Source organism: Cryptomeria japonica, chromosome 2 (genome assembly GCF_030272615.1).
Source record: "Cryptomeria japonica chromosome 2, Sugi_1.0, whole genome shotgun sequence".
NCBI classification, from domain to species: Eukaryota; Viridiplantae; Streptophyta; class Pinopsida; order Cupressales; family Cupressaceae; genus Cryptomeria; species Cryptomeria japonica.
In genome coordinates this window covers 668,703,098-668,724,856 of record NC_081406.1, presented here as the reverse complement: position 1 = coordinate 668,724,856, position 21,759 = coordinate 668,703,098, and the positions used below count along the sequence as shown (strand labels likewise).

General features: G+C 37.3%; 1 protein-coding gene and 1 long non-coding RNA gene across 7 annotated transcripts in view; both read left to right on the top strand.

Annotated features, from left to right (window-relative positions):
• Nucleotides 1-21,759, top strand: part of LOC131034005 (serine/threonine-protein kinase TOR) — a 158,360-nt gene that overhangs the window by 117,918 nt on the left and 18,683 nt on the right. For 5 of the 6 annotated variants that reach the window (XM_057965335.2, XM_057965332.2, XM_057965331.2 and 2 more), the window contains 6 exons: nt 16,920-17,000; nt 17,074-17,148; nt 17,238-17,304; nt 17,416-17,576; nt 17,910-18,083; nt 18,237-18,365. In XM_057965335.2, the coding sequence (XP_057821318.1) occupies nt 16,920-17,000; nt 17,074-17,148; nt 17,238-17,304; nt 17,416-17,576; nt 17,910-18,083; nt 18,237-18,365 (687 nt within the window). The remainder of the gene's footprint in view (nt 1-16,919; nt 17,001-17,073; nt 17,149-17,237; nt 17,305-17,415; nt 17,577-17,909; nt 18,084-18,236; nt 18,366-21,759) is intronic. The other variant, XM_057965334.2, reaches the window with a different exon arrangement.
• LOC131034007 (uncharacterized) lies at nt 9,221-11,664 on the top strand. The gene is made up of 3 exons (XR_009103729.2): nt 9,221-9,781; nt 9,921-11,381; nt 11,459-11,664. It is a non-coding gene; the product is annotated as an uncharacterized LOC131034007 (long non-coding RNA).

The following is a 21,759-nucleotide window of genomic DNA, read 5'->3' as shown; positions in this document are numbered from 1 at the left end:
CCCTATTTACTAGCGGGAAGGTAAACAAATGGCAAAAGAGATAGGATTCAGGAAGTCTACTCTACTACCTAGAATGCGAGAAGATGGATGAATGACTAGGTGGAGTCATACTGGGCTGGGTCTCACCATCAGGTAGAACAATTCAACACCAACTCAGTGCGATCTTCTAAGGGATGTTTCAAATATGTCCAAATCATACACCATCAGATACTGATCACCATTCAAGATAATGCGTGAACAACAGAGGTGTTATGACTCGGGATTAAGCTCGTTCTATGCTAGTTGACCACGCAAGGCGTTCTTACAGTCAGCAAAAGGCTAGTGGTTTGGGCTAGGTAGATTCCACGCGAGTACATTCAATAAATTATTTCATTCAATCTAATCATTTATCATCTACAATGAAGATTCAACAAGAGACCATGCATATTGCAAAGAAACGACACATTTCACCATATCTTCGATGAAAAGGGGGTTCATTTACAATCAAGGCAACAATTTCTTGCCTTCTCTTCCTACTTTACTCTAATTTCTATTCTATTCACTATCGATCATTAGCTATTCTAACCTCTATCAACTAACTATTAACCTCCTACAAAATGAAGAGCTCGAGCCTTTTATAATACTCTCAATACAATTCAATGGCTCAGATCTATGGCTGAGATTTTACAATGAAAACCCTAATTAGGGTTTATTACAACAAACTCAATTCTGGCCAATGAAATAATTGCATTATTTGGACACATGCCTTCTCTGGAATATTCGACCAATGGATAACCGGGGTACGTACATCGAAGTTAGTGTCATCTTTGATGAGTCAGGTACATTGAATCTGGACACGTTGAGGTGGACCAATCCGACTGGAGGAGTGATGACTGGGATGCCACCTTGTCTGACACTTGTAACTTGGTAGATGCTCAATTTGATGATGTTGAGAAGCTAACTTTAATTAACTCTTTTGAAACTATCTGCTTCTTCAACGGACCCTTGCACTGACCTTATTTGATTCTCCTTTGTCTTTGACATGATGGATGGGTGGTGTACCTTTCCTTGAAATGTTGGCAACGCCCTTCATTGTCATCTTGTGGTTCCTTAGTGTGGCAAAGTGAAGGTTCTGGAGGTAGCTGGCGCTGGACTGGAAGAGGTCGTCCTTGATGATGCTGAACTAGAGGAGGTCGTCCTTGCCCTGGCCTGGTCTTCTTTCATCTGCAAAACAAACTAAAAGATGATTAAGGTCATATAACAAATTCATTTCAACATAGCATTTTCCACCTTAAATCATCAACAAGAAGACTTTAAAATAAAGTTCGCTCAAAATCCTTCCCAGGGACAGGCCCTATAAGAATTTCGCCCTAGACCCTTTGGAAGGGTCAGGAGCGAAATTTGCTATTTTGCCCAATTTAGACCTCTTTTCAACATCATCTCACAATTAGCTCTTCGCCTGGCCCAAACAAGGTGAAAAATTAGGAGTTTCAAAAGATTTCGCCCTGGACTCTCTGGAAGGGTCAGGAATTTTGCATTCCAGGATAATTCTATCACTTGTTTACTCCAAAATTCCTCTCAAGGCAAACATATGATAGTTTTCCTTCCTCCAAAGCCTAGGGATCCATGCTTTGACCTTTATCATGAGCAAGTTAGGTGAAATTGAGGATTTCGCCCTAGACCCTTTGGAAGGTTCAGGAGCGAATTTCTTGATCATGGGCAAAACACTCACTTCTTTCACTCACAACCCCTTCTAAGACATGCTTGTGGCGATCTTTAATCCCAATCTACATTGATCACTATCTTGGTCTAGCACAAATTTGGAAGAAAAAGGACATTTGGTGAATTTCGCCTTGGACCCTTTGGAAGGGTCAGGAGCGAAATTCAAGTCTTAGGCATGATTCTTCATCTCCTTAACTTCACTTCATCTTGCAAGGCAAAGTAACACCATTCCATCCTCAACCACGTCCTAGGAATTAAAGTTTTAGCTTCACTCAAGGAGGAAAAGGGTGGTTTGAAGAATTTCGCTCTGGACCCTTTGGAAGGGTCAGGAGCAAAATTCATATTTTGCTTGTTTTATCTTGACTCAACTCCATTCCTTTCACCATGTTTCCTCTAGACTCCCTCTTTGAATCCATTTCTCAATTTGGCAACATTTGCTTGATCCCCAGAAGGCTTGAAAGGGAGAATTCGCTTAAAATCAAGGCTAGGGATAGGACCTATCCAGAATTTCGCTTTGGACCCTTTGGAAGGGTTAGGAGCGAAATTCATGTTTTAGCTCAAAACTTGCATTTTTGGTGATAAAAAATTATTCAAAGGCAATCCAAAGGGCTTCTCTCACCTAGATCTAGGCTTGACTTAGCACAAAATTTGAAGGATAAGATGGATTTTAGGGTTTTCGCTCTGGACCCTTTGGAAGGGCCAAGAGTGAAAATCTTGTTTTGAGCTTATTTCCTCATTCTTTTAACTCCAATGCACCTCCAAGACCAAGGACACATCGCCTCACTCCTATCTAGGCCATAAAAACCAAAAACTTAACTTGTCTTGCAAAGAAAATAGGTGATCCTAGGATTTTCGCTTTGGACCCTTTGGAAGGGTCAGGAGCGAAATCCTTAGTTTGGGCTAATTTCCATCATTTTGGTAATCACTAGCAAGTCAAGGTCACACCTAAGGACACTCCCAATCCTAATTCACCTTGAACCACCCTAGACTTGGCATAAAATTGAGGAAAAAAGTGGTTTTGGGGAATTTCGCTTTGAACCCTTTGGAAGGGTTAGGAGTGAAATTCACATTCTAGGCTTGATATTTCATTTCTTGAACTCCAATCTATATTGCCAAGCAAAAATACATCACTCCACTTCCATATATGCCATAATAACCAAAGTTTTGACCTCATCCAAGGAGAAAATAGGCGCGTTGAAGAATTTCGCTCTGGACCCTTTGGAAGGGTCAGGAGCGAAATTCATGATTTGAGCTTACTCCTCCATCTTTCAACCTCCATCAACTTCAAAAGGGCAAGAACACCTCTCCTCACACTCATCCAAGCTATAAAAACTCAAAGTTTGACTTGACCTGCAGGGAAAATAGGTGATTTTAGAAATTTCGCTTTGGACCCTTTGGAAGGGTCAGTAGCGAAATTCACTATTTTGCTCAATTCCTTCAAATTCTTGGATCACTAGCAACTCAAAGTCATTCTTAGGGACATCTCCTTCTTGAATTTACCTTAGCCCACACTTGATCTAGCACAAAGTTGAGAGAAAAGAGAGGTTTTGAGAAAATTCGCTCTGGACCCTTTGGAAGAGTCAGGAGCGAAAATCTCATTCTTGACTTGGTTCTTCATCCTTTCAATCTCATTCTTCATTACAAGACAAAATTTCGTCGTTTTCACCCAAGGAACAAAGTTTTAAGCCCAAACAAGGGAGCAAATGAGGTTTATAATGAATTTCGCTCTGGACCCTTTGGAAGGGTCAGGAGCGAAATTCACACTTTGGGCAAAATCTTCACTTTTCAATGCTTTCAATCATCCCCCAAGGCAAGAACACATCAATCTACCTTCCAACATGCCTTAGAGACCAACACTTTAGCCAAAATTAGGAAGGAAATGAGGTTATGAGGATTTTCGCTCTGGACCCTTTGGAAGGGTCAGGAGCAAAATTTCCATTCTAGGTTGATTTTCACCACCTTTTCTAGTCTTAAACCTCCTCTCTAAGGCAAACATGCATCCAAGTCTCCTCAACTATGCCTAAAAAATCGAAAACTTGGCCATATGAAAGAGCGAAATAGAGGAAAAGGTGAATTTCGCTCTGGACCCTTTGGAAGGGTCAGGAGTGAAATTCATGCTTTAGACAAAATCCACACTTTCAAACACCTCAAATCACTTCCTAAGGCAAGAATGTTTCAATTTACCCTTACCATGCCCAAGGAATCAAGGTTTCCAGTGCAAACAAGGAGAAAAAAGGTGTCTAGGGAGAATTTCGCTCTGGACCCTTTGGAAGGGTCAGGAGCGAAATTCACATTTAGGCTCAGATCTTGATTTCATTCCTCACATTTCTCCATCCAAACAAGTGTTTTGCCCTCAATAATGCCTGGGAATGAGTTAGTTCTAAGTTTGGGTCAAATTAGAATGTCTTATGGAGAATTTTGCTCTGGACCCTTTGGAAGGGTCAAGAGGGAAATTCGCTTTGGACCCTTTGGAAGGGTCAGGAGCGAAATTTGACATTTTGGCCTCTCCGCAAGGATTATTTCATGGAATATAACATTTAAGTATAAGAAAGAAGAAAGATATAAGGAAATGTCATTCTTATACTTTAAGTTATATTCCATATATACTATCAGGATGTTTGAGAGTGGTTTCGGACCTCAAGGAGTTATAATGCAAAATCTAGTTTTTGGAGGATTAGTCAAATTTCAGGATTAGGAAGACAATCCAGACTTGGCCAAATTTCAGGGCATTTGAAGATCACGATGACATTCCAGACTTCATCACTCACCAACTTGACCTAGCTTAGACCTTTAAGGATGATACTCACACACCAAGCAAGACACAATTAGCAACAAGAGCAAAACCAGGTCCTAAGGAAGACTCTCAAAGAAACCCTAATTCTGGGGCCCATGGACTCACCCTGGCTTAAGTAGAGCCTGGCATCCTAGAGATCCCCTTGGCGACACTCAAAATGCATAGGGCTAATAGACAAACCCTAAAAAACCTAGAAAAACAAACCCCAAAAAGCAAAAAGTAGGGGTCCCCATTTATAATGGGGCGATGTGTGAATACGTCACAACACACTTGGACACCATCTTGGAATCAAGAAGAATGCCCTTCATCTCAGCCTTTATCTGTGCCTACCTGGTGATGGTAGCCGCCTTGCTTGATTTTGCCATCCTGGAAAAGCTTCTTGAAAAGGATGAATTTTTTTCTCTAAGTATGACTTTCTTCAGTTTCTCTTCAACTCTTCTTTCTTGAAATTTGCACATGAGAAATGAATTGTACTTTCATGCTTATATAGAGTTTATCCAACGTGCTGCTAAGTCAGGAGGAATCAAATTTGGTAATTGCATTAATTACGTGTCATACTTTCCTCTCCAAGGTGCCATGCAAATGGGTCCTACCTTCGTACTTGAGTTCCAAAACAGAACTTTCTTTTAGTGCATTGAGTTATGTGTCATACTTAGAATATTCCCATGGCAACTCATCATCTTCCCATTTTTGAATTTTTTGGAGGGAAATTTTGGGGGAAATTTAGAGGATTTTCTCGCGATTCATCTTATTTGTCCACTTGGCTCGACCTTCCTTGCCGTGGAGGAGTTTTTCAACGCTTTTCCACTTTCTTCTATTTTCTATTAATTTTCCTAAAATGTAGGACTCGGGTCCAAGAGAGAGAATTCTCTCACGAGTCCAAATCTACAAAAAATTTCGAATTTTGATGAGATTTGGTGTCTAAAAATAGACTTTTCAAAATTTTTACCGAGGGGATTTTTGCTTTTTCATTCCATTCTTGACCCTCATTTTACCCTTTGCCTTGGAAAATTTCCATCCTAGACTTGGGCGTGGATTTCACTGTGTCATGGAATTTCACCCCTTTTGCATTTTCCATGAAGAGTTAATTTTGGCGACAGATTCCCCTCTAGGGCGCATTTTGCATGCGAAGGAGGAATTCCATGATTTTTATCCTCTCCATGATTGATCTCATTTGGCACCTTGACCCTTCCCTAGGCGCAATTTTGACTTGGAGATGGAATTTTGGAGTTCTTTGCCATTTTCCATTACAGTTGGAATTTAGCGCTCTATATCTTCTTTGGGCGGAATTTTGCAAGTGTTGAGGAATTCAACATTCTTTAAGTTTTCCATGCTACCCCCTATTTGGCGCCCTTCTGAGGACTAGGGCACAATTTGCGTATGGCCAAGGAATTTTGACTTTTCTTCATTTTCCATGATGACTTCATTTTAGCGCCCTATCCCAGGAATGGACACTATTTTGCCCTGATGGTGGAATTTCCTTCATCTTGGATTTTCCATGCCTCCATGAATCTGGTGCCCTATACCTTGTCTTGGGTGGAATTTTGCATTGAAGGAGGAATTTCGAATTTGATGGATTTTACTTGCTAACCTCATTTTGGCATCATTCTTCCTCCATGGGCGCCATTTCTCCTTTGTGATGGATTTTTTGATGTCTTTGACTTTTCCTGGCAACTATCATTTAGTGCCCAACTTGACCCCTTTGGGTGGATTTTCACTAAGGCAAGGAATTCATACAATTTGTCTTTTCCATGGTAGGAGCACTTTAGCTCCCTTCTTGGGAAATGGGCGCTGTTTTGATCTTAGGAAGGATTTTCACGTTTTTCATGAATATGATGGATTTGGTGTCTTTCTCTAGATTTAGGCGTGGATTTCTCCTTGGCATGGAATGTCACCTTTCAACCCTCTAGACTTTAGCTAACTTGGATGCTTCAGGATTCAGGATGGCCCTTTAGGAATCAAGATGATTTTTCTAGATTTAGATGATCTTCAAGCATTCCATTTCTAGACTGATTCCATACTTAGCCAATCAAGCATTCCGTTTCTAGACTAATTCCATACTTAGCCAAATTTTGATCACTCTGCTTGCTTCTGACTTTCCGGATTTAGATGAATCTTCAGAAATGTTCAGTCCTCAGTGTCTGCTTGCAATGAACTTGCTTCAAATGAACTTTCCAAAAATAGAAATTGCCTCAAATGTTAGAGTTAGAGCCCAAAATAGGATGCAAGATGGCTTACTATAAATAGAAATTTACTAAAAATAGAAATTACTAAAAATAGTAAGTTTTATTTTTGGCAAAATGAAGACATTTCGGGAGGCAGTGAAATCCCTAAAAAATAGGAGCTTTCTAAAAATAGAAAGTTGCTTAGAATTCGCCCAAATTTCATGTATTGGATCCTGAGGGGGTCCTGAATTCAATGCAACATTCAGTTTTCAAAAACCCTAAAAGGAAACCCCTAAAATCTAGGACTAAAGGTAGAAACCCTAAAACTGACAAAATGAGCCCTAGACTCACTTAAATTCGCTCAAATGAAAAGAAGACTTGATCAATTTAACCCCCAAACACTTGCAAAGAAGAGAGACTAGAGAGACTGCTACCAAAAGACCCCAAAAACCGAAATCAAAAGACTGAGAGGGCCTAAAAAGTATGGGGTCCCCATTTGGGATGGGTTGATGTGTGATTAGGTCACAACACACCTCATCCTACAATAACGACCCACTCAATTCATGACTACTTGGGGCCTTGAACCCGTTACCTGCCATGGTCAATGCAGTGACTGTAATGTCTCCTATTAGGACTTAATTTGCCCTAGAATTCTTAATTGAAGCTTGGATTAATGCCTTGATTTAGACCTTGCAACAAGGTTAGTCATCAATAGGAAAATAAACATATATTTCAACAATGTTCCAAAGGGAATTCTACTCATCATTATAATAATCTTAATGTGCATGAGATTCCCTCAGGGCTTTTCCCAACATTCCATTCACACTATGAAGCATCTGGGAGATCATACAAGGTGCATTGAACCTATCCATCAAGCACAAGAGCTTGTTAATGGCACCCGCCATTCAGCCTCCCAGCCCCACTCAGGGTTACCACTACTTGAATGGACCTTTTTGGTACTTGCCCTCCTCATATGTCTTTTACCTCCCCTCCATAATGGGATGATGGATTGGCTATAAGCTTAAAGGAATCTTATCCACATTAATCATACGCTAGAAGCCATATAATCTCTGCAAACATTTATACTTATTATCGAATGAAGACATATAATGAGCTATCTAAATCATATGATAATGCATTATATTCATACCAAAATATCTGCTAGTTATCTAATCAACGAGGGTATGTTTCTTGGAATGTTGCAACCATTAAACGAATCAGTTGTGGAAGGATGTAAAGCTTCGACTGCAACAACCAACATTAAATTGTTAGGATGGTATTGGAGGGGGGACAATGGCCTCCCATTAAGCTGTAATAAATAACTTGATATATGGTAAAAGTCATGTGTAGAAATTAAGGCTGCGAAATAGTGGACTAGAAGGGGAGATGAAAATTTAAGATGAATGAAATTCTGAATGTAGTGTGATCAGATTCCTTCTTGTAATGATTATCGATAGGTATAAATTTTCTAGGCCACTTGTCATGCCATTTTGATTTAGGCCTGCAGTAACTAGTTTTAGATGTAGAAGATTATATTGGAATAGAAATTGTCGCTGTAAAATGGAACTCAAGGTGGTTTGCTTTTCAGTATTATCAATTTGAGCATAAGTAGTCTTGGATTTGATTGTAAAGGTGTTCACAATGAGCTTCTGGAAGTAGTTTTTCTCACCCAGAAAATGAAATGAGACTTGGCACAATGAAGGAAAGAAATGAAGTACATTAACATCCTTACTTGGCCAAAATGGGATTTTAAGTACAGAAACCAAGAGTCATTTTTCTTATGCAGAAAGAACATATGTGAGGTGGGATCATCAAAGAAAGAAATGTAGTATGTATTAACATCCTCAATTGAACAAATTAGATGAAAATGGCTTTATGTACAAGTGAGATTAGTCAATTAGGAGTGTTAAGAGAGCTCCATCCTGCTGAAGCAAAACCTACATCTCAATCTACACCTAAATTCTAGGAAGGTAAAGAACATGATAGGAGTGGGGTATCTGAGATTGAAAATCCAAGACATTTCAATATACTAAGCCATGCACTAAAAAATTACAAATTATCCTTGTGAAAGGATGGCCCTGTGCTAGCTGAACAGATAGTTGAGAACAAAGCAGAAATGTCATACATGGATGAAATGAGCTACATTCACATAATTGAAACATAATATTGAACAGCTGAGCTTATATAGAGACTATATGTTTGCTAACAAAACGCAAAAATACATTTACAGATAAGGATTTCCAGTCAATAAGAAAATTCCTTCTACATTAATTTAACTTCATGCATTAGTCTCCGATATTAGAGAAAACATCCAAGGCAATCCACCTGCAGATTATTTTCCAATGTCTTGCGAAGGTCTCTTGCTTCAGAAGAAGGATGCTTGAATAGGTTACACAAAATTCTAGTCTTTTCTAAAATGACAATTTAATTGTCATAGACGATTCTTATATTTTTCTGGTTGCCTATATTTAGGATGGAGACTTTATTAATATTTGTTAGTGTTCCATAAAGTTTCAGGGATGTGGGGTGTGGGGGTGGGGACAACAATGCAAATGTAATATATTAATGAAAATTTAGTTTTAAAGGATGTATAAGACTATACGATATAATAATTGAAACTATAAACCATAGCAGCAAAAATCTTTTGGGGAGAAAATCAGATTTGAAACAAAACTATGTTCCACGGGGACACATCCCCTGCTGTTTTGGACCTGGACCGGTAGTGGGGACAGTTTTTTGCTGTATCTGACCTGTTTCTTGTGCATGCCAGACGACAGGGATGTTTCCTGCAAGCAGTGGGGATGGTTCTAGGCCGTTTGGGACATCCAGGTATCCCCAGGACGATTAGGGGACTCCTAGCAGTACCTGAACCGACATTCCCTTCTGCCCAGAACGTCCACCAATGCACAAAACCAAAAAAAAGTAATATTTAAAAATTCATTTTTAACCTGGCCGGCCCCACCAACAACATAAAACAACAATAAAAATTAAAAACCCTAATCCAACAATAAAACGAGCAAAAAGAAGGAAAAAGACATTTCATTTGGCATTTGCAAAGTTGGAGAATAGCAGCAAGAGGAGGAGCAGCTGATCAAGGAGTGAAGAGCAGGTGAAAGAGGAGGTCAGGGCATAAAATAAACTCCACTAAAAATACGCTTTTCATTTTGCATTTGTTTTAGATTTGTTCAATTTTTTTTTAAGATTTTGAACAGAAAAGGGAGGGTATTGTGGGTTTATTTTGTTTATTTTTCAACTTGCAGCTTTCTTTGACATTCTTATACAGACAAAATCATGAGCAGCGATGAGAATAGTAGTGGGAGTAGTGATAGTGAGGGTGATGAAGTTGAAATTGAAGATAGAACTCAAACTAGACCAAGAACTAGAAGTGGGGCAGCCACTGGAAGGTTTTCAGGAAGTCTGAATGTAGCAGGGGCAGCATGTTCCTCAAACCCATTTGAATGTCCTTCCCAAATCCTCAAACACTATGCAAAAGGCCCATTTGACCCCAAAATACCTTTACTGCAATTTGCTACAAGAAATTGACAAAGACAAGAAAAAAAATTCAGGGGGTAGTAGAAAATGGGAGTGTCATTTGTGCCACAAACATATTAATGACAGCTATACTAAAGTCTATTGCAATCTTTTGGGCATAAGTGGTCAAGGGGTGAAAGGTTGCAAAAAGATAACTCAAGCTGAAAGAATTGAGGGAACTAGATTGCATATGGATCGTGAAGCATTAAGTAAAGGGACTTCAACAGAGAATTTGCAGCCTACTATGTTAATAGATGATGCTTCTCATGGGGAAGAGGGTGCCAGTTTTGCTAGAGGAAAGACAAAGAAGACTAAGAGAGAAACTAATGTTGCTGATTTGTTTAACATACAATCATGAGATAAGGATGAAGCCTCTATTGCTAAGTTTCTTTATGCTCATTCTATACCATTCTCTGTCTCACGTTATTCATATTTTAAACAAATGTTCAAAGATCTCATAGCTGCTGGTCCCTCATTTGTTCCACTTGGCGAAACTAAGCTACGCACCACCCTTCTTGATAAAGAGTACTCCAAGGTGACTGTTTTGATGGAAGATATGAGACAAACATGGATGAGGGATGGATGCTCTATAATCATGGATGGCTGGACTGATACCAAACGTCAGCCACTCATTAATCTTATTGCCACTAGCACTGTAGGCTCTTATTTTCTTAGAGCTATAGATTGTTTAGGGAATAGGAAGGATGCAACCTTGCAATTTCAGATTTTGAGAGAGGCCATAGAAGAGGTTGGAGCCTCTGAATATCGTACAGGTAATGACCGATTCAGCCTATGTGTAAGCTAGCTGGAATGATGGTAGAGAGTGCTTATAAGCATATGTTTTTTGACCCTATGTTGTGTGCATGCATTGAACAATACTTTGAAGGATATTGGGAAAAGTCATTGGGTGAAGACAATGGTGTTAGAGGCTAGAGATGTGCAAATTTTCATTTGCAACCATCACACTTCACTTACATTGTATATGACATTTTTCGAGGAAGGAATTCCTCAAGCTTGTGGAGACTAGATATGCCAGCGACTTTATTTTGTTAGAGAGGATGCTTGAGGTCCAGGAGGCTCTACAACCCGCTGGTCAATGCTGAGTGGGTTAGTTGGCATGAGGCAAGCACATGAGAGGGAAGAAGTGTGAAGCGAAAATTCCTTGATGATAACTGGCGGTTCACAATGAGGTAAGAAAATTGGCATTGCTGATTTTATTATTTAATTTTTGAAATGTTTCTAACTTGTAACTTGTTTGTACTTGCAGATATATTTGCTCCTTCATTGAGCCTATTGTACAAGTGATTGGATATGCTGATATTGACTCTCCTAACCTTGGAAAGATTTATGAGACATTTGATAACATGCTTGGGCAGATGAAGCAAGTTATTCATAGCATGGACCCTACTTTGGGATTTTATGAGGTGTATCTTAGGCCCATTGTGATGCGATGGTGGAACATCATGAACAACCCACTTGTAATGTCCCCTTCCCAAATTGCACTTTTCCTTACCTGTTACACAACTAAGGGTTAGGGAACAATCATACCAATTAATTGATTTGCTAACAAGTGGAGCTTTAATAAGTAGAATCTACATAATAACTTAAGTGCCAAATAATATAATTTCATATTTATCTGATTATTAGAGTTTGATCAAGTATTAAATTTAACACATAGAATTGGAAGGAAGAAGACATGAAGGTTCGCCTAGGGCCGTTTCTACACCAAGCCCAAGAAAGGTTGCCTTCTACAACCTTCTTGCTCCACTTGGCGGCCCATATTGTTGACTTGGTCAGCTCCTCCTTTGGGATTCGTGACATGAGCTTCCTCTCGCCTCCCGTGGATCCTTTTCTTTGGCCAGTCTCTTGTTCGTTGATAGCTTCAGATTTTGGCGTAACGGTAGCGGTTATTCCAACAATTGGTATCAGAGTGCTGGGTTACGGGTTCAAATCCCAGGAGGCCTCCTTCATTCCGTAGGTGCAGAACCCTTAGTCGGTGCTAAGGGGGAGATTGTTGACTTGGTCAGCACCTCCTTTGGGATTTGCGACATGTGCTTCCTCCCGCCTCCCATGGATCCTTGTCTCTGGCCGCTCTCCCGTTCGTTGATAGCTCGAGCTTTTGGCATAACGGCAACGGTGATTCAAACACATACTTGCTGGCCTTCTAGGTCTACTTCTTCCATATTTTATTAAGCCTTATGAGGAAAAGGGTAGAGAGTGTGACTGGTTTCCTTGGTGTAAGGACCATTCCAGCTCTTGATGACACTTTGGTCATCCTAGGATGGCTTACTTACGAGCCCCTTGTTACCCCTCCATCACAATCCACACCCCTCCTTCACAAAGTGTATTCTTATATTATTTGAAAGTTTTCTAAAAAGATGTATTTCATATTTAATAATGATCTTGCATATACAATGTCTATAAACATGTTTCATATTTATGATGATTATACTTGTTAATATCTTGTTTATTATGTTTAACATCTTAGAGGATTATACATACTTATTATTTAACATTTTGATGTTTAAACTATGCATTGTTTATGTCTGTTTAATATCTATATTCATTACACTTAATATCTATACTCCTTATATTTAATATCTACATTCATTAGATTCAATATCCATATTCATTATATTTAATATCTGAAAAATTATGCATCTTTAATATCTGCAGTATGTTGTCGAACATCTACAGTAATTATTAATACCTTTCTTAAATTTAACTAGATTAATTATGATCCTGATGCCCACACACTTATTTTATATTAATTCCTTAAGAATGCTACCAAAGTTAGGATGATAAAGTAAAGTGTTTATATCCTATTGAATTTCTAGTGTTGTTACAGTAAGTGGCAGTTTAGATACATCATACCTGGTGGGATGCACTACGTAATACTGCTTGCCTTTGACTCTTCTTACCTCTGCGATTGCCTCCAGTTTTTTCTTCCTTTTTCCACGATGCCTTCCACAAAGGATTGCTTGGTCTTTAATACTAGTATCTTCAAACAATGGGCTGCTTGGATGAGATGTGTCCCTTTCTCTTCCTATGTTAATTGTGTCCCTTCTTTGAAATGATCTGTCTTTGTGTCTTTAAGCAAGGTTTTAATCCTGACTAGAATTGCTGATCAATAAATAATAATCGTGCTATTTCCTTTGTATGGTATTACTAATACTTTATCGGTGTTGGGATATGTCAAAGTTCATTGAACATTTGCTGATAACTGTTATTACAATTAATCAAGTTATTAATTAATGGTTATCATTTAAATCATTATAAATAATTAATTAATAAACATTACAACTATGTATTACAATTAATCAATTGATTAATTAATGGTTATCTTAATCATGATGGATAAATAATCAGTATTACAACTATGTATGCTGTCAATGATTGTTATAGTCTAAATGATCTTAGAGATTTATTATTATATTATACATAATCTTGCACATCTGATCAATGATGTGGGGCATGACACCACTTCACATGGCAGCCCATGCTTTCAATCCCAAATGGTATGAATTGAAACCTGGAAGAGTTGCTCCATCTAGTGATGAAGAGGTGAAAGATGGCTTCTTTAAGGCCCTTGCAAAAATGTATGGTGAAGATGATTCTACCAAATTTCGCACATAGTGGCTTGCATTTGCCAATCTTCGTGGTCCAACCTTGGCAGACGAGAGGCGAGGTCAAATAGAGCTACATTAGCTCAAGTCAACCCTATTGGATGGTGGACGTGGCATGGTAGGGATGCACTAGACCTGAGAATACTTGTCGTTCGTCTTCTTTTACAGGTTGCCAGTTCCTTTGCTGCAGAGAGGAATTGGTCCACATATAGCTTCATCCAATCAGTCAAGAGGAACCACCTTACCTCTAGATGATTAGAGAAGTTAGTGTCTATTCATAGTGCATTGTAGCTACAGGATCACAGGACTCCAGTCTTACGTTGGGATGCCAATCTCGAAGATGCTATGTAGGTTGAGGAGCAGGAGACACCTCCGGGATTGCTTGGGGTTCCATTGGTTGAGGAGGCAGTCCCTCATATTGATATTGACTCACACAGAGACTCGAGCTCTGATTTTGATTTAGACTCGTAGTCTTAGACCTACCATGTGCTGATTATGGATAGTCATATATTTTCTTAGTTTATCTTGACATTATTATGGACAGCTGATTTTGGACTTCTATATTTTTCTATTTACAGTTTATGTCATTTCATAGTTATGGATGTTTAATATTTATGTCTATTATGGAATTGGATGTTTATGACATATGCTTATTGACGATGATGAACGCAAGCATTTGAATTGTGGTAAAATGTTTGTCGATTCTCTTGTGAAATCTCAATTCAAGTCTAATGCAATGTATTGATGTGTATGATGAATGCTTTTACCATTGTTTTGATATGCATATTTGAAATTTGTTTATATTTTTAAAAATCCTCCTTTTTTTAACAGCCGTCCCCTACTGTCCCCCCGAAAATGAGGCATAAGTACCCCCGTACCAGAAACATGTCTTGACCTGCTGCCCCCTTCCCCAAAACATTGCAGAACATAGAAAAAAGCATAAAAAATGTTGAAAAAGAGACAAAAACTACTTGTTTTTTGAATTTAAAAGCATTTCCATAGCATAGAGATATAGAGAGCAAATAAAATAGAGTTTAGCTCATGAATTGTCCAAATGAAAAGTTTGTCTAAAATAGCACAATTTAATTTAGCATGTTAACTTTTTGCTATTAAATGATTCTTTGGTAAGCTCTCTATGAAGCTGATAAAGTTACTGCTAAGATAACAATAAAACAGTCAACAAAATGATATGCGAATAAAAATCTAGTCTTGTTGTATGATGTGAGTGGATTATAAAATGTTACTAACAACACTGCATTCCAAATTATTATTAATATCAAAAGGATGTTCAAGAACTACCTATTTTTTCTAGTCTTCTTTCTTCATGCCCTCGAGTGCATTTTTCCTGGCATGCATGCGAGGAATAGTCCACCATTGGCATGCATACAAGGAGTAGTCCACCATACATGTGATCTTCCATATTGTTGTGTACACATAGACCACATGGTACGACTCACACCACTTTCTCAATAGTATCTTTGAGGATGTGAAATTGATGAGTTGCATTGAACATACTTTTGGTAACTTGAATGATCAACAATCCTAAGGAATTGAGGGCTCTCAATACATGTCACCATGATATTGATGAGTTGACAATGCCTAATGTGTCTCCACCTTTCCATGACAATTAGATCCACTTGTGATCCACGTAGCCTCATTTTGTCCATCAGCGTGTTAATTTTGGAATAGTTCTATCTGAGTATGTGGTTGTAAGTTTTGTTTCCTCGTATGTCACATAGGAAGATCCTACTTTCAAACCTTAGTCATTAACTCGCTATAATAAAGAAAATGAGTAATGTGGGAATGGAATGCCAATCATCTACCTTATCTATCATTTGAACATTAAACATCTTTGGCACCGAGTTGGGGGAAGTTGTCACGCTACATTTCCCCTTAGGCTCTATTGCATTAGATGGAAAAGATGAACTTGTGGCTGTTGTTTAGTGCCAATAGTCCTCATTTGCATAATAGTAGGTGCTGCATCTTGCTCTTAAACAGTCTTTGTATCACTTTTAACATTAGGTGCTGTGCCTTGCTCTTTACTTTGTACAAAACAAATTATTTAAAAATAAATGAATTTTTTGTCCTAGAATGTTTAAATTAATATAAACCTTAAAACAGCTCTTATAAAACCCTAATCAGTATATAGCAGTAAAAAACCATAAAAACAACATTTAATAATGTGAAAACCATACAAATAATTTGCAATATACATTTATAAGTAATATATTGAATATTTAAAATCTATATTGAAAACAAAAGAAACTAACTTATGAGTTCGGAATTAGAAATGAGAATGCAAATGCCAATAGAAAATTATAAATTTTAAAAATTGCTTAGTCTTACATTGAAGGCTTGACGACTGCTTTGAATGCTTGATTGTAGTCTTTGTCCCCCTCTTCCTCCTGTTTGATGTAATGACAAAGTGTTGGTGTTTTTTATGAGGGTTTTGGGTGTAGGCGGGGTCATTAAGAATTTAGAAATAGTGGCAGTGAATTAGTTTTCCCATTTTTTTTATCATGTTGAGAGAGCAGAGACTTTTTCGAGTCTCTTAAGATGGTCAAGGGACTTATAAAGTCCCTAAGCCTTCCTAGCATCTCTTCAACATCACCAATAGAGGGGACGTCCTGGAAACATTGCCTCCATGGATTGAGGGGTGGAGGGGGTTTTTCATCCCCATCCCTATGTCCTGGGGTTCTCTCTGTTTTGGAAACATGCCATTTTTGAAGGGGACACATTCCTATAAAACTATGATATTTATGTAGTCAAGAGTACCTCCAGCACTATTGTTTAGAACTGATTTCCAGTTATATGTATTTTTAGTCCAACGCCTCTAGCTTTTTAGGTTTGGTTAGGACTAGGAGATCCTAGCATGCATTAGGCAGTTGTCTGTTCCTCTTGTTTGGGGTTCCATGAATTGCTTATTACTTGTGTAAGGATGCATGTCAACAAGTATAAACTAAATCACACAAACACTCTCTCTCTCTCTCTCTCTCTAGTAATACATGTTTAAAATACATATTTGATCTTTGTCGTTCTTGCTTATATTTCTCTCCTCTATATACCTGATGGCTAATAAACAATAATATTGTTTTTTGACAGGCATATGGTCGGGAATTGCAGGAGGCTCACGATTGTTGTTTGAAGTACCGAAAAACTGGAAAAGAAGCTGAACTCACTCAGGTATTTGAAACTCAAGTTGTTTTGAGAGAATATAAGTTGCATTAAAATATCTAATTTGTTATTTACTTTACAGGCTTGGGATCTTTATTATCATGTTTTTAAACGTATAAACAAGCAGCTTCCCAGTCTTACTACATTAGAATTACAGGTGATGTGTTTCTTTGGTTTCATTCAATAAGAAGTGTTGTCTAGATTTCTAAATGCTTGCCCCTGTACTCACTAGCATGGATGTTGCAGTATGTTTCCCCAGAATTACTCTCTGCTCGTAAGCTGGAACTAGCAGTTCCTGGAACATATCGTGCTGGTAATTTTTATCTGCAAGATATCTTGCAATATTCCTTATATGATATGGAACTTGGCTTTCATCCTGCAACTTACAAATACTCATTATGATTATTCTTTTCAAGCAATGCAGGGTTTCCAGTAGTGACTATAGCAGGTTTTGCACCACAGCTAGTTGTCATAACATCAAAGCAACGCCCACGAAGGTTGACTATTCATGGAAGTGATGGTAATGATTATGCTTTTTTGCTTAAGGGTCATGAAGACTTGCGGCAAGATGAGCGTGTCATGCAGGTTTGTAATAATTTATTAACCTTATTTTAGAAGTGATTACGTTGGTTGGATTTAAGGTTTCTTTTTAGGAAATTTGCAATTGGATCATACTTTTGGCTTTTTGGATATCCTGAGTCTACAGGATAGCATATAGATATCAGTATTTGGATGATCTGAGCAGGATGTAAATTCTGTTAGCATTGCTGTCAAATATTCTTGAATATGCAGACTGAAGAATAAATGCCCTTTGTTATGCCTATAGTTTTTAATCTTTTAAAATCTTCCTGCATTAATGTCTTTAACTTCAAACAGTTTCAATTTTATTAACAAATAAACTATTTTCATTTGAATCAGTTGTTCGGACTTGTCAATACCTTGTTGGCAAATTCAAGGCAAACTGCAGAGAAAGATCTCTCTATTGAACGCTATGATGTGATACCATTGTCTCCAAATAGTGGACTAATAGGCTGGGTTTCCAATTGTGATACCCTCCATCATCTCATTCGTGAATATAGAGAAGCAAGGAAGGTATCAAGTTATTCCAGTCTCACAAATTATTTTTTCAGAAGCTATTTGTTTTCTATTTTGATTTTAAATATGTTTAATGTAAGAAGATTAATGGTTATGTTGATGTAAATTTTGATTTTCCTCCTATTGATATTTCTTTCTATTTACAACCAGATATTTGTGAATTTGGAACATCGCCTGATGCTAGCCTTTGCTCCGGATTATGAGCATCTACCATTAATAGCAAAGGTTGAAGTCTTTGAGCATGCACTTCAGAACACAGAAGGCAATGATTTGGCTAAGGTTGGTGTAGATGTGGACAAGTATTTTTCATGAAATGAAAATATTTAAGTTGTATCTGAAATTCATGAAGTGACTTGGGTAAACATGCACACACTATTAGACTATAAGTTAAGGACAAAACTGATTTAAGACAGATGAAGCATATTAGGAAGATAGTATCCCGGAATTCTCAACATTGCGAACTGTAGAGTCATGTCATTATCATATATTTTCTATACGGTACAATGGAGCATACCTTAAGGTAGCCTGATTTTTGTTTTAAAATCATTCTTTGTCATTCCTAAAAGTTTGCAAGACCAATCAGTCCTCTTTCCTTACAAATAGGGAAATTGGAAGAGTTATTTTGTGGATGGTCAAGAATATTCATTGGAAGGTTTTTTCGTGATTTCTTTTGAGGTTTCCATAGTGTTTCTTCTAGTGGATGTGAGGATAGGTTGATGAGTTTGGGGGCTGTAAAATTTCTTACCGAGTTTTGGGGACAGTGAGTGACAAGCAATAGAATTATATATAAAATCTAAATTTCATTCATGAGATTCGACATTCAACGAATTTTTAAAAATCCCAAAAATTCGGGCAAGTTTGCCTTAAATTCGTATGATAAATGGCTTAGGGTTTGCTGGAATCTATTCACAGACATGTGGAGAAGCTTTAGATTTAACAGAGGCAATGCCCTGCGAATCCGAAGAGAGGCAATGCCCGACGCTCAGCAAGTCCGAGGTGAAAAACCTTAAAGTATGAGTGATGGCAAGTCTTACGAAATAGATTTTCATCGTTTTAGTTTTCATTTAGGTTTTTATTTCTATTTAAAAATATTTTTTCCTCTACGTTTTTTTTTTGTTAAAACTTGTATTTTTAATTTAAATATTGTCTTAGATGTCTCAATAAAAGTTTAAATATAATATTAAATTTAAATTTAATATATTTTCTCTTTAAAAAATAATAGTTAAACTAATTTAATAGTTTATTGGATATATTACTTATATAGATAAAAATTATATAAGTCGAATTTTTTTTCGAATGTTTTGCCCTTGTCGAACTTCATCCAAATTTTATGAGTGCCGAACTTGAATTCGAATTCGAATGCAGTGACTCAGTATAAAATCAATATTGTTATTTTAAAAATACAAATAAATATAAGTATCTAAGAAATAACATAAACAAAAAAAGATGCTGAAATTATAAAGATATAAAGTACAATACAATTCATTAAGGTACAATGGAGCATACATTAAGCTAGCCTGATTTTTGTTTTAAAATCAAGCTTTGTCATTCCTGAAAGTTTGCAAGGGCAATCAGTTCTCTCTCCTTACAAAGAGGAAAATTGGAAGAGTTACTTTGTGGATGGTTAAGGATGTTCACAGGAAGTTTTTTTCATGATTTCTTTTGAGGTATCCATAGTGTTTCTTCTAGTATAAGGGATGTGGGGATAGGTGGATGAGTTTGGGGGACTGCAAATTTTTTTCTTGAATTTTGGGACAGTGAATGACGAGCAATAAAATTATATATAAAATGAATAGAAGTGTTCTAGAAATAACATAAACAATAAAAGATATTGAAATTATTAAGAGAAAGTACAATAACTATTCATTGCTTCCATTGTCCATCTGATACACTGATAATTTGACATAAGATGAAAAATGACTTATATTGGGTGATGCTAAAACAGAAATGCTGGATCATGCATTATACTTAAAAGTACACTGAGCACTAATTTTAGAAATTAAAGTTACCATCTGATTGATATCTTCGTATTATGGAATGGTTCATTCATTTCAGCACCAATGGTTTGTTAGGCTGTCATTTTTGTTTGCAACATGAGATATAGATAGCTGAACCAATAGTAAATGGAGTATAAGGCTTCACTTATTTTCTCATCGGAGCTAGCAAAAGAGGGGAATAACCTTTACTGGAATCCACTTATGTTTCATTTCAAATGATTCTGTATTAGGTCACCTATGAGAATAAAAATTTGGATGAATTTAGTATGACACTATCCTTCAACAAATTGCTGGATATGTCAAGATTCCTATAAAACTAGGGTAGAGAATACCGTCCAATCTTCTTGCAATATCTGCAACTTCACACCTTACATGTGCAATGGGCCCCAAGTCTTAAATATATTGTCAAATTGTGTGCAGTGGATTAACAAGATTTGGCTTTGAGATCCGAGTTGAAATTTTCTCATCTTCACTGGATTAACAAGATTTGGATTTGAGATCTGAATTGAAATTTTCTAATCTTCACTAGGCATTAGGCTATGTGGCTCTGCTTGCATAGCTGATACATTGTCCTCTTGCATAGGGTGTTGTTTAGAAATTATATTTGGAATTTTGGTCAAAGAAGTACAATCCTTGACTTATGCATAGGACTTATTGGAGGGAACTTTAGAGTGTCAATAGTAGCTCTAGTAAAACTTAACTGTGTCCATAAACTTCTTTGGACAATTCTATTGGTGTTGTAGATCTGTGATAATTTTCTCTTCACCTTTACTATTGCCTTCTTTTGTTAGTTCTTCTTCAGAGGGTGTTTCGGCTTGGGTTCATTTTTTCTTGAGCTAGGGCCAGTCATGTTTTCCTTCCCCTTCCCTTCCACTATCTGAATATTCAAGGATTTCCACCTAAATATAGAGGGAAAAATTGAATCATAGTTTGTTTTAGGCTAAAACTAACTCACACATTGTCAAGGATGGCACCTGTGTATACATTACATCCAGAAAGAGTATAATGGTATGTTGTGTCATGTAAAATTCTTTATGCTTTAAAGAGATGAATTCTTAAATTCTATGTTATTGGGTATGCCGATAACCCACCCCACACCTGTATTGGGTGCATCCAGGGACGGGTTCACTTGGGGGTGCGTACCCAAGTGTACCCAAAGGCGGTGGATGCCAAAAAGTAACAAAAAGGCATTTTAAACTTTTTTTTTTGCACTTAAAAACTCTAAAACGCCCCTAAAAGCATTATTTGCCCAATACAAAGATCATTTTGCTCTCTTCACTCTCTTTTCTCATTTTGGCATTCTGAAGGGCAGCTGATAGATATTATTATTTATATGGCATATGACATAATATTGAAATTCTGAATTATCAATTGGCATTTAATATTTATTTTTATTACTAAAATTTTGGCTTTTGGCATTGATCAATGAAGTATCATTCTATCAAATGTATTTGGATTTACAATTCTGTATATTGCTTTGATTTTTTTTTTGGTGTGTGTGTACACAGTACACACACACAAGGAAAAAAATTGTGCTCCGTATCTTGTACCCGTTTACGTACCCATACTGGCAACTTAGCTTAAATTCTAACTGAATGTAAACTTGCCCAGTTATTAGTCTCTCCTTTGTTAAGCCCAATCATGTACAATATCTGAAGCTCTTGTGGCTCCCATCA